Below are 12787 nucleotides of genomic sequence, written 5' to 3' on the forward strand. Positions count from 1 at the left end.
AAGGGCTCAGTATAACCCCAAGGAGGTCACAGGCTGAAGGAGAAACACATGTGCCAACTTTTCATTGCCACACAGTGCGACACAGCGAAAAGTAGAAAAAATTTACCAGGCTAGCACGAGGAGGGGCTCACTGTCCATTAGGTGAGGCCGTGGGCGAGAGGCTCCCTGTCCGGGGCCAGTTCATCTTAACACCAGAGGTACTGAGAAACGTAATGGCAGCTGCCGTCCGTCGAGCAGCTACTTAGGCTGGCGGGCCGTGGGGCGAGCCGACGGGTCTCGTCACGCGGCCGTGGACGCCCGGCTAATGCTGCCCCCCCCCCCAGGAGTTCTGGGTGAGGCTCCTGTGCTACATCATGGAGACGGAGTACACGGAGGCCTTGGCCCCCATCTGCATCAGCCTCACCAACCTGGCGGAACGCCAGCTCCACGCCAAGGACGCGGAGGCCAGTGTGGCCAGCAAGGGCAGGCACGGTGGGCAGCATCCCTGCACTAGCCCGTGGGATTGGGCGGGTGGGCCACTCCGTGTCCGGGAATGTGTCCCCTCCCCATTTTCCAGGAAGCGGCCCGCAGGCCCAACAGCCAGGCCAAAGGCCCGCCCTTACCGTATCTGAGAAGGCGTTGAAATTGTGCATACTTCCTTCGGCAGTTCATTCCCCATGTCCCCTCCCCCCACACCCCGTCCTAGGACCCCTCCCCGTGGAGGCGCAGCCCGTCTCCGGGTGTGGCTTGTCTGGGCCTCTGTGAGCCGGCGGGTCTCATCCGAGGCCTCTGCAAACCGCTGTACTGTGGCTCCCCCCCACCCCCCCCCCCCGGGATTCAGCGCCATCAACAGCAGACACTCAAAAAAGTGACTTGTCACCGCCTAAGGGTGGGGCGACACTGCTCTCCCCAGAGGGCTGTTCTCATGGGCCTGGAGCTTTGCTGGATGGGTGCTGCCGGGCTCGGTGTGATTTTAGGAGCCCTTTAGGACCCAGGGATGGCAAATGATGGGGGGTCTTCTTCATGACCTCACCTGGACCCCGGGCTAGGCCACCCCCGACATCTTCTAGGCCCCACCCAAAGCATGATTCTCCCCTCTTCCCAGGATAGACCAATTAAAATGATGTTCCTTATGGACAGATCACGGGTCCCTGTGCCAACCCATTCTTGTTCTGGGGGCATGGGATGATGTTGGGGAAGTACCTTCCAGGGCAGAGCCCTTCTCAGGGGCACAGGGCAAGGGGGCAGGGGGCATGTTGTGGTATGAACTGCGTGGAGTAGGTTCACATCTCCTTCTTCCTCAGTGGACCTTCCTGCACCCCAGAAACTGTTGGCCCGTCTCCTGGTGAGTGGCACACCCAGGCTGTGCCCCGGCCTGACTGACTCCACGGCCTGTGGCCCTTCTCCCTTGAGCTCCTAATTCCCAAAGTCTCCAGAGGGAGGAGGGAGCTAGACACTTGGTAGGACAGAGCTTTCCAGGTCTGTTTCATTCCTTCGGGGTTGATGCGGTAGGGGCAGTGTGCTCGGATGTCCAGGGACCTGGTGAGGACGTGCTCCTGGATTCCCCTGCTCAGGCTTTGAACATCCCCGAAGCATCCCCAGGACACCGTCAATGGCCTGCCTGCCTCTTGGGGGTCCTGCACCTATGCCTTCTCCTCCTACTTTTTCTTTTTTTAGAGAGAGAGAGTGGGGGGAGAGGGGCAAGGGGGAAGGGAGAGAGAGAATTCCAAGCAGGCTCCATGCTCAGCATAGAGCCCAACACAGGGCTTGATCTCATGACCCTGAGATCATGACCTGCCAAAATTAGGAGTCAGATGCTTCACTGACTGAGCCCCCAGGAGCCCTGGTTCTCCTCCTTATGTTGACCGTGGGCGTTAATCCACACTCCAAGGAAGCCTAGGGTGGGGAGAAAGCCCACTCTCTTACCCCTCTTCTTCTTTCTGGGAACGAAATGCCTGGCGCTGCCCAGGCTGGGGCAGGGCCCCACTGGAGGCTTGGTGCTCTCCAGGTGCTGATGTCCTCTCCCTACAAGGGGGAGGGCCGCGGGATAGCCATGCTCAACCTCCTGAGGACCCTGAGCCAGAGCATTGCACCCTCTATGGCTGACATGTGGGAGCTGGAGATCCCCCTGCTGGTCAAGTACCTGGAAGGTGAGGCATCTGGGGGCCCAACCCCAAGTCAACTCCCCTCTCAGTGTGCGTGCTGGAGTACTAATCGCATGGCTTGAACAACAGGAACCAAAGCTCAGGGTGGACCAGCACGGCCTATTTAGGTCTTTGGGGAGGTGGGGAGGGAAGTGCAGCATGTGCTGAGCCCATCCAGGGAGGCTTCGCATGCCTGACTAAGGAGGCTGATCCAGAGGGAAGCAGCAGAAGAAAGCAGCATGTGTGGACCTTCTTTCTGCAGAGCATACTGAGTTTACTTGGAATCAGAAGACCTGGGAGGACAAGCTGATTCAGGTAAAGACGTGATCCAGCTTGGCTGAGGCCGGGTGGGGAGAAAGGGGAGGGGTGCATGGGAGGACATTTGGTGGGGTTGGCACGTGGAGAGTTTAGGAGTCTCTAAAGGACACTTCTTCTGTCCGAGAAGACCTGGGGAGTGCCAAGCATGTCCACAGCTGTATCCATCAGCAGGGGAGAACAGAGAGCCTTCTATCCTGGGGGACCCAGTGTTCAGAAAAGCAGCACAGGGGTGACCCTCCTCCCTCCATCCCCAAAGCCACAGCTGTTCCCCAGGCCCACAGAATGTTTAGCACTAAGTCGGGGTTCGATGGGTCGAGCAATCTAGAGACTGGGGAAGGGGGTTGGAAAGGGTGAATCACTGCTCAAGGTCACACAGAGCTCCTGGAGCCTGGGAGAGAACAGGACTGGGGGCCTTTGGCACTGCTCACTGACATCTTCTGCCTCCTTAGTTTCTGAGGAACTCCCTTAAGAAGACCCGAGGTTCCAATTGGAGCTTGCGTCTGAGCAAAGAGCTGAACAACCAGATCGAAAGCTTCGACAGCCCCTCCCTGGAGAAGGTTTGCGCTCAGTGTCAGGGCAGTTCAGACAGGGAGGGACTCCAGGGATGGTGGAATGGAGGCTCATGCTGTGTGTGAGACCAGCTGTACGTGTGGCTGTCTACAGGGACCTGGGAGGAGAGGTGGGGGGTTTAGGCCAGTGGGTTTTCGTGTCTTGTTTGGTTTTTCTCTAAGAACCTGCTTTGTTGAAGCTGGGGGGGGGGGGGTCTCTTCTCCAGTCTTCCTGATCCTCTCACTTCGCTCTCCACCTGAAGTGGTCTCCTAGCAGAGTCCAACAGGCAAGGATCGAGATGTCTGAGCAGGTTTTGGCAAATAGTGCAAATGACGAGGATGGCACCAAACCACAGAAAGCTGAAGGGGTTGCTGAGTTCTAGCTCGGCAGTGAGGACGATGAGGTCAGGTGGGGGCAAAGAAAGAGTAGGCGGGCTGAGGTTTGGAGCATGACCTTCAGTTGTCCCCACCCCCACTGGCACATTGCTGGATGTGTTGTGTACACCTGACCCATCCAGCTACTGGCTCATGATCATGTGTGTGTATTTCATTGTAAAAAGGTCTTTATAAAACTATGAACACTGTTGAGAGACATCAGAGAAGATCTCAATTAACGGAAAGGATCCCATGTTCACAGACTGGAAGATGATATGGTCAAGATGGCGCACTCCCCAAATCTCTCTACAGATTCATTGTGACCCCTGTCATAAACCTTAGCTGGTCTTCCTTCCTTCCTCTCTCTTCCTCTCTTTCCTTCTCTCTTTCTTTTTCTTTCTTTCTTCTTTCTTTCTTTCTTTCTTTCTTTCTCTCTCTCTCTCTTTCTTTCTTTCTTTCTTTCTTCTTTCTTTCTCTTTCCTTCTTTCCCTCTTCCTTCCTTCCTCCCTTCCTTCCTTTTTGAGATTGACAAGCTGATCCTAACATTCATGTGGGAATATAAGGGGCCCAGAATAGCCAGAATAATTATGATTAAGAGAAAGACCAAAGTTGGGGGACTTAAACTTGGCAATTTCAAGACTTCTTACACACGACCGCAGTAAACAAGACAACATAGTACTAGCGTTAAGGATGGGCAGACAGATTGACGTAATAGAATCAAGAGTGCAGAAATAAACCTCACATTTCCTGTCAGCTGATTTTGGACAAAGCCTTCTTAGATATGACACTAAAAGCACTAGCGACAAAAGAAAAAATAGATAACTCAGACATCATCAAAACTGAAAACCCTTACGCTGAAAATCAAACCATCAAGAAAGTGAAAAGACAACCCTCAGAATGAGAGAAAATATTTGTAAATTAAGTCCTTGGTAAGGGACTTGTATCTAGAATATATAAAGAGTTCCTCTCACTCAATAACAACAACAACAAAAAACAAGCCAGTTCAATAATGGGCGAATGATATGCATAGACATTTCTTTGAAGAAGGCACATACATGGTGAATAGGCACGTGAAAAAATGTTCAAGATTATCACCAGTAGGGAAGATGCAAATTAAAGCCGCAGGACACACTACCTCACACCCACTAGGATGGCTCTAATAAAAAAGATAATAAGTGTTGTTAAGAATGTGGAGAAATTCGAACACTCATATACTGCTGGTGTGAATGGAAAACCAGTTCCTTGAAGTATTAAATACAGAGTTACCATATGACCCAGGAATTCTGCTCCGAGTTGTATATGCCCAGGGGAAATGGAAACATGCATCCATACAAAAACTCGTACCTAAATGTTCACAGTCGTGTTCTTCATATAGCCCAAAACTAGAAGAACCCAGATGCCCACGAATGGATGAAAGGGTAAGCAAAATGTGGTCTATCCATACAAGGAGTATCGTTCAGCCATTAAAAGGAATGAAGTACTGATTTATGGTACAGAAAGGATGACCCTTGAAGACATTGTGCTAAGTGACAGAAGCCAGATGCAAAGGAACACAAACCCCCACATATTCTGATTCTTTTTACTTGAAATGTCCAGAATAGGCATCTTCTTACAGACAGAAAGTAGATTAGAGGCTGCGGGAAATGTGCAGTGACTGCCAACAGGCACGAGATTTCTTTGAGGGGGGGGCGATAGAAATGTTCCAAGTTTAGATCGTGCCGATGGTCGCCCAACTCTGTGAAGAGACCATTGAATCTGTAAACCTTAAGTGGGTTCATTTTGTGGTATATGAATTCTATCTCAATGAGATGTCTAGGGAAAGGTATTTACAGGTCTCGACCAAAACCTGTGTGTGTTCAAATAGACGGCCTTTATCGGTGAGTATGTAAAGTAACAAAAAGCGAGGCTATCCCGCAGATGGTCTTCTCCAGCTAAACATAAATTCGTAGGTGTGAGATTTTATCCAGTGTCAACGTAAGGACAGATGTCCATTTGGAAGAAAGTTGTATATAGGATGTGAGGGCGATCTGCCTCTGACATCTGTCACCCCATTGATTGCTGGGGTTGATTCGGGTTATCTGGCTGGCTAGCTGGGTATCCCCGTTCTCCTTCATGGCTGCATGTGTGTCTCTCCTGAAGCTGCCCGCCTGGTCAGAGAGGACGACCTTCCCCCGTCAAGGAGGACCGTTCCTCGGTCAAGGGCATCCGAGTAGCTGCACTCCCCTGCCAGAACCTCCAAACAAGCTCTCAAGGCCCATTTACAGGAGAATGTAAGGTAGTCAAGCTTCCAAGACTGCAGCCACTATCCAAAGGAGCTGCTGCATGTGGTGGTCTGCCTTTCTTTAAAAAGAAAAGAAAAAAGAAAAAAAAAGAAAGTTGTATATAGTATTTAGCAAGCAAATGCATAGAATTCAACCGTATTTCAATAGATCGCCTGGCTTACGGAAAGTAAATCGGTAAGCAGGATTTTACTGGCTTAGAAAACTTAAGAAGGCACAGTTGGATACAGTGGCTTAAGGAACTTCCAACAGGACCCTCCTGCTTCTCCACCAGTCACCTGACACCTCCAGGTAGGAGCAAGGTGGCCACCAGCAGCCTCCAGACTTGCAGCCCCGGTTGTCAGAGCCAGTCTTCTCCCACAATTGATATGCAGAAATCATTCTCTCTCCCAAATAAAACAAAAATACAATATAATGAAGAAAGCTCCCGTTCCAAGCAGCAACACAACGTAAATAGGTAATAGAATAAATTATTGACTCTATGACAAGTCTGGAACCAGCATGAGGAGCACAAAAGGACAAGGAGATGCAGGGATGCTGAGAGAAACCGGATGACATTGGGGATGACCTTGGCACAATCTTCTGTTCTTGGATGGGAAGTCTCAACGCTGGAAAGGCGTCCACGTCGCTCAGCTTCATCTGCCGTACAATGTACTCCCTGTCGAATTCCCAAAAGGAGTTTCTGTGGACATCGGACAGTTTTATGGAATTTGACTAGATTGTTTCCAAGTTCACCTGAATGAGCAAGTGGAAGAGGATGGCTCAGCACATATGACAGTGAAGCTCGGGAAGGAAGGATTTGCTCTCTCGGAACAGATCGCAGTTTGAAGCGTACGGAGTGAAAGAAAACCGTGGAACATCTAGGAGAACACATCAATGAGTAGTTTTTTTAAATCTTTTTTTTTTAAAGATTTTATTTATTTATTCGACAGAGATAGAGACAGCCAGCGAGAGAGGGAACACAAGCAGGGGGAGTGGGAGAGGAAGAGGCAGGCTCCCAGCGGAGGAGCCTGATGTGGGGCTCGATCCCATAACGCCGGGATCACGCCCTGAGCCGAAGGCAGACGCCTAACCGCTGTGCCACCCAGGCGCCCCAGTTTTTTTAAATCTTGACGTGGAGTAGGCCTTCATATGCATGAAAGGAAACCAAGAAAAATGAGGGAAAAGAAAGACACGTTTCTCTGAGAAAAGGAACGTTTTCTGTGTGACAAAACAAAGTCACAACAGATAAAATCAAAAAGGAGCGGAGACCCTGGGGGGGAAATACAGCAGTAGAGTGATCTGGGGGTTGAGGTCTCTGGTATGCGATCCTTTAGAAAGGAGCCTCAGATCATGCTTGATTTTTTTTAAGATTTTATTTATTTATTTATTTAGAGTGAGCCGAGGGAGGGGCAGAAGGAGCCGGAGAAGCAGACTTCCCACTGAGCAGGGAGCCCAACGACACGGGGCTCGATCCCAGGACCCCAGAATCGTGACCTGAGCCGAAGGCAGATGCTTCCCCGACTGAGCCCCCCAGGCGCCCCCGACAATGTTTGGTTGTAAATCCCAGTTCTATCACCACCCGTTTGCTTTTCCAACTCCCAAAACAGCAACTGCGTCTACCGTCTGGACTTGCTGTGTGGGTTCAGTGAAATAAGACATGCTTGCCCTTGTCGCTTTTCCAAATATACACACGAAGCTCTTACGAGTGTAAGAAAAGACCGGAGAAATCGGCCAACAGGAATGGGCAAAGAACCAGGCAGGGAATCAGAGACTGGATGGTGGGAACGTGCAAGGGCGATCCGCACGGCTCATCACCGGGTGCTCTTCGAGTTGCTAGTGTGAGGGAAGATGGGTTCAACCTCTCCAGGGAGGAAATCCGGCCCCCACTATTTATAATACGCTGGCCTGCAAGGGTTCCAACCCTCCAGAATAACCCCAACGTTTATTTTAAAGCCTCTACAAAATGTGTAGGTATCTGCACATTAAAACAATCTCGGGGGTCAGGTAGGGGACTCCCCACGGCAGCGATCCCTGGAGGGAAGAGCAGAGAGGCCTCAAGCTCCCTCTTCCGCTCTGCCTCTCCAGGGCTTTCTGTATCGAGCCCTGGGCTTCACGCTGGCCACGGGCCTGGAGGCCGACAAGGTGGAGATGCTGCTGCTGGAGCTGTTGTACAAGACAGACTATGGCAATGACTTTGACCGGGAGGTGAGGGTGCCCTGCAGCCCCCACCCATGCACCAGACCCCTCTGGACCCTCTGCACAGCCGTGCAGGCTTCGACGTGCATGAGTGTGTGCGTGCCTGTGTCTATATTGGTGTGTGCGTGCCTCTGTGTGTACCTGCGTGTGCACGGGTGCGTTCATGTGTGTGATGCGCGTGCCTGTGTGCATATGTACGTGTGGGGGGGCTCCTCCTCTGGCCCCGCCCCCCGCCCTCACCCCAGCTGGCCGGCTGTCCCTGCAGGGCGTGGTTCTCTGCTTTGGCCTGTGTGCCCGCGGCCAGGTGAAGACGGTGCTGAATGTGCTCCGTGACTTCGAGGAGAGGATCCAGGAGTCGGAGCTGTCCTGGCAGATCGGTGCTTGGCGGGTTAGTCACCCTCGCTCCGCAGTCCGGTCTCCGGCGGCCTCGTGGACCAGTGCCTTCCGCACTCAGCCGAGGTCCTTGCTAGGTCTCGAGAGCCAAGTCCCCTCAGTGTCACCCGGAGGCCTCCTCCAGCAAGGCTGTCGCTGTTGGATAATCCAGAACACAGGCTGGGCCTTGTCGGGACCCAGCTATTACAAAGGAGCGCCCACCGCGGGCCCCTCAGAGCAGCGGCAGGGGTACCCCTGGGTGCTGGAGGGAATGCAGGGTCCCAGGCCTCACACGGACCCAGTGGATGGGTAGAAGCTGGACAGGCAGGGCTCAGTGGGCGCTTTCCACGCGTTGGGCGCTCTGCCTCGGAATCGATGGTGCTGGGGTGGAGGGTGGAGGGGCTCTCGTGCCTACTGTCCTATGGAGGAGAGCGCCGAGGCCGGTCCAAGGCATGCAGCTGGCCAGTGGTGAAGCCAGGGGCTGGACTGGCCTCTGGACGCTGCCCCTCTCTGTCCCAGGACACAGAGCCACAGGCTGGCCGAGGCCCAGTGGGCAACCATCCAGAGTCATCGATGCCTCAGGCTTTGGCCTTGACCCAGAACCGTTGCCCTGGGGGTCTGGTTGTTTGGATGGAGAGAATCAAGGTGTCTCATGCTTTTGCCCCAGCTTCTCCGTGAAGCAGGACCTGAGACGTGGATTTCTATTCGAGGTCTAGCAAGGCATGGACACCCCTGCCCTCCCTCCACGGTGGGTTTGGTGGCCTGCACACCTCATCCCAGGCTTGCTCCCACTAGATTCCCAGTATCACCAGAGCCCCTGGCCCCAAGCAGGTGTCTGGCAGGTGAGGCTATGGAGGAGTGTACAGGTGGTCTCTGAAACCACCTGCTCCCAGCTAATGGGTGCTGCTGGCGTCTTGCTGGACCGAAGCCCCCGTCGGGGTGGGCCCTGGTGTGAGTCGCTCACCACTGTGTACCCAGAGCCTGGCAAGTGTAGGTGCTCAATAAAGGTATGTTGAGTGAATGAGTAAATGAATGAGCGTTTCAGGCCCTCAGGAAGCTATCAGTTGAAGCACTTTCTGCTGACCCTACGGCTCCTTTGGCCGTGTGACCAGAGACTGTCCCCGTGCAGCCGGGGCGGCCCTGCTCCCTCTCAGGGGGCAAGTTGAGCAGACCCCCCTCTTCCCACACGCACATCCAGTGGTTCTTCCTCTTCTCGTTGGGCTCGCAGAAGGACCATCCCTGGAGGCGGGAGACGGTGAAGAGCGCCCTCATGGTCATGTACAGCTGCGTGGCCTCGTACTGCCACCCCCAGATGCTCCTCACCCACGTGGACAGCCCCGTCACCGCCAAGATCATTCATCACTACTCCAGCAGCTGCCAGGTAAGCCCGATGCCGCACCCCCACATCCAGAGCCAGGCCGGCAGAGAGTCGCCTGCCCCGTTATCTGAGCACCCCACCCCCACCCAGCAGACAGCCAGGAGTCCTACCCGACACCCTGCTTTTGGGAAGCCCTTTGCCTCAAACTGGGGTGCATTCTGCTGTAGGGGGAAGTAGGGGACGGCCTTTCCCCGCAGTGCTGGGCGGGTGAGTGTGGGTCCCAGAAGTCACGGGATGAGCACCCCCTCTTCCCAGCCTCGCTTGCTCCCTCTGCCCCCTCCCCTCCTGACATCTGACCCAAGCCCTTTAACAAGGGACAAGAAGTGGGGCTGTCCTCAGGGAGGCAAAGGGACTGGCTACTTTCTGGAATGGCAAGGAGGCAGAAACACAGAATAAAGCCAATCTTACTTTATTATTGTTTTTAAAACGGTGGTAAGATCCGCATACTGTAAAATCTGCCATCGTAATCAGGTTTAAACGGGTGGTTCCGTGGCATTAAGTACATTCACGTTGTGCGACCGTCCCCCAGCCATCTGCAGAGCTCTTCACCTTGTGGAGCTGAAACCCCGAACCCATCGACCGTATGCTCACGCCCCCTCTCCCCGGCCCCTGGCAACCCCCAGTCTACTCTCTGTCTCTGTGAGTTTGATTACTACGGGAATCTCAAGGAACTGGACTCACACAGCGTTTGCCTTTTTGTGACTGGCTTGTTTCAGTTAGTGCAATGTCCTCGAGGCTCATCCATGCTGTAAAAGCAAAAACAATTTTACCTCCACTTAGTCCGTCTGTGTGGCGACACGCAGGACTTGGTGCCCCGTGGCCAGTGAAGGGGCCCACTGATGGGCACTGCCGTCCTCGGGCATAGGGGTGGGAGGCCGGAGGGAGGTGGCGTTTTCAGAGGAGTGCCAGAGCGCTGTGCCTTGTCCGGCCCCTGGCTGGCTCGGTCTGGGTGGCTGAAGGACAGAATGAGGCCCCTGACCCTGCCTCTTCTTCGGCACAGAGGGTGGGTCCTCCCCCAGGAGGGCTATGGCTTGGGGTCTTCGGGCCCACTCACAGCATGCTCCTTCCTCTCCCTCTTCTTGGTCTGGGCACAGGACGTCTGTCTCAAAATGGCCTTCATGAAGAGTGTGGTGCAGGTCGCCAATGCCATCAAAAACATCAAGGACCTGGAGGACTTTCAGTTTGCCCAAAAGATGACTCTTACTGGCATTATAATGGTAAGCTGGGTGGGGGGCTTCCTTGGTCCTGGGCGGTTTTGGGGTCTAACTGCTGGCCGGCTTCTCCTTGGTCAGAGGTTTTCTGAGCTCCTCAGGGCATCTGAGGGACAAGGGGGCTGCAGGGGTCCCTGAAGCCCCTTCCTGTCTCGGTTCTGCTTCGATCCAACTGTAGGAGTTCTGAGTATGAGATTGTCTATCTGACAAAGGGTGTGATGGCCAGGAATCTGGTGGTGCCTGGAAGTGGCTGGTTCAGGGCTGGGGGACAGAGTTCCAGTGGGTCTCTCCCTCTGTAGCCCCCGTGTTTCTCCATAGGGGGGATCTAGGGGGGCAGGTTCGCCTGCAGGCAGGTCTCACAGCTCTTTTTGCACAGAGCTGCAGTAAGTTCTAGAAAAAGTCAGCTGCCTAAGGGCAAGAAGCCATGGCAGAGGCGGGTAGAGTTGCGGGCTGCCACTGCCCTTCAGCCCCGGACCTCCCACTTCCTTCCAATGCCGTGGCCCCTGGAAAGCGCTCCCCCTGCGTCAGAAGCCGACCCCAGGGAAGTGAGGTGCAGGTCGGACAGGAGGCCCCGAGAAGGGAGGGCACACTCCTGCTCCGGGTCAGAAGCTATCCATGTGCCATTTCACGCTAGCCGAGCACAGCCCCGTGAATCAGGCCTTGTTTTACACATGATGGCTCGGTCAGGGAAGCCGTTTGCCCAAGGACACACAGCAAGAAGGTGGCAGGCCTGAGCGAGAAGCCCCCCACCTGTCTGGAGCCCCATTCCTTCCCACACCAGATTTTGCTACCTGACCTAAAATGCTAAAAGCCAGGTGATCCTAAAAAGAGAGAATGTGGTATGGGGTGTCTGCACCTGTACAGTGCCAGGCCCCAAGGACAACTCACTGTCCTCACCGGTGGGCTCTGGATGGCTCGTTCACCGCCCTGCTGTGCTGGGCAGGCCACCATCAAGGCAGAACCCACCGACAGCCTGGTTTCTCCCGTGCGGACCATGGCGATGGAGGCCCTCTCGCACCTGAGGTGAGCTGGGCCCCTGTCCTGGCCCCAAGTGTCTCCGAGGGGAGGGGCAAAGTCAGAGACCACCCCTCAGTGCTCCTTGGAGGGTTGCACCTACTTTGCCTCCCTGCCTCTGTAGCAGGGGTCTTGGGGGGCAGCTCATGGGGCAGTGGGTTGCCCTAGGAAATGGGGTCTGTTTCCACCAGGTCTTTTCCCTAATTCTCAACAATAGTTCAAGTTGGGCTCTTCTCCTGGGTTGGGAGGTGACTGGCAGGTGGATGGGCTGTTCTTTGGTCCATAGCGGTTATTTTGAGCAAGAAATCACACAACAACACTGAGTGGGATAGCAGGGAGTTGGGTTCGGTGGGGTCACGGAATTTATTGATTAATATGGTCCTGATACAATTAATACAAAGTAATATAATACCCTTTCCTGGAGCTGTCCATTCACTGGGGAAGAGGGAAGGGGAAAGAAGTTATGTAACATGAGTATTGAAGTGGTTGGGTGGTCTCCGGGAATTCTGCACCTGCAGGGGCAGATGCGTTATTTAGGCTCAGAGCAGAACTACCTGTTGCATTCCACACTCCCCCCCCCCGTTGCCTTAAGAGGCAGCGCATTGGCAGATTTTAAGTAAATTTCACAAACATCTCTTTGGGGACTCAGAGGTAAGATGAACGCATACAGAAGGAATTATAGGTCAGAGCTGAGTGTTTGTGGGTGAGTAACAAGAACAAAAATCCAAGACCAGAGAAAGGGGGGGCTACTAACAAGATACAATTTTGTCAATACGACAGGGGTGATCAGAAGGTGCTGGCATCTGACAGAAAATAGCAGGATTGGGGCAGGAGCCGGAAGCTCCCGGCAGGGCAAAATACAGGGCCTCTTTGGGGGGCAGGACTGATACCCTGGCTCTACCTGAAACCTTTACGTAAGGATCTCTGGAGTCTGGCCCTTGGGCACTCTGGACGTGGCCTTGGGCACTTTGGAGCTTTTCTCGGTGATCCC

General features: G+C 53.9%; 1 protein-coding gene across 1 annotated transcript in view; it reads left to right on the top strand.

Annotated features, from left to right (window-relative positions):
- MROH2A (maestro heat like repeat family member 2A) overlaps positions 1–12787 on the top strand; it is a 47641-nt gene that overhangs the window by 18649 nt on the left and 16205 nt on the right. The window contains exons 17-26 of the mRNA XM_057316113.1: positions 324–471; positions 1284–1324; positions 1988–2129; positions 2386–2438; positions 2891–2998; positions 7711–7830; positions 8087–8209; positions 9422–9574; positions 10666–10788; positions 11726–11805. Coding sequence (XP_057172096.1) covers positions 324–471; positions 1284–1324; positions 1988–2129; positions 2386–2438; positions 2891–2998; positions 7711–7830; positions 8087–8209; positions 9422–9574; positions 10666–10788; positions 11726–11805 — 1091 coding nt within the window. The remainder of the gene's footprint in view (positions 1–323; positions 472–1283; positions 1325–1987; positions 2130–2385; positions 2439–2890; positions 2999–7710; positions 7831–8086; positions 8210–9421; positions 9575–10665; positions 10789–11725; positions 11806–12787) is intronic.

The sequence above is a fragment of the Ursus arctos genome, unplaced genomic scaffold (genome assembly GCF_023065955.2).
Source record: "Ursus arctos isolate Adak ecotype North America unplaced genomic scaffold, UrsArc2.0 scaffold_1, whole genome shotgun sequence".
Classification (NCBI taxonomy): Eukaryota; Metazoa; Chordata; class Mammalia; order Carnivora; family Ursidae; genus Ursus; species Ursus arctos.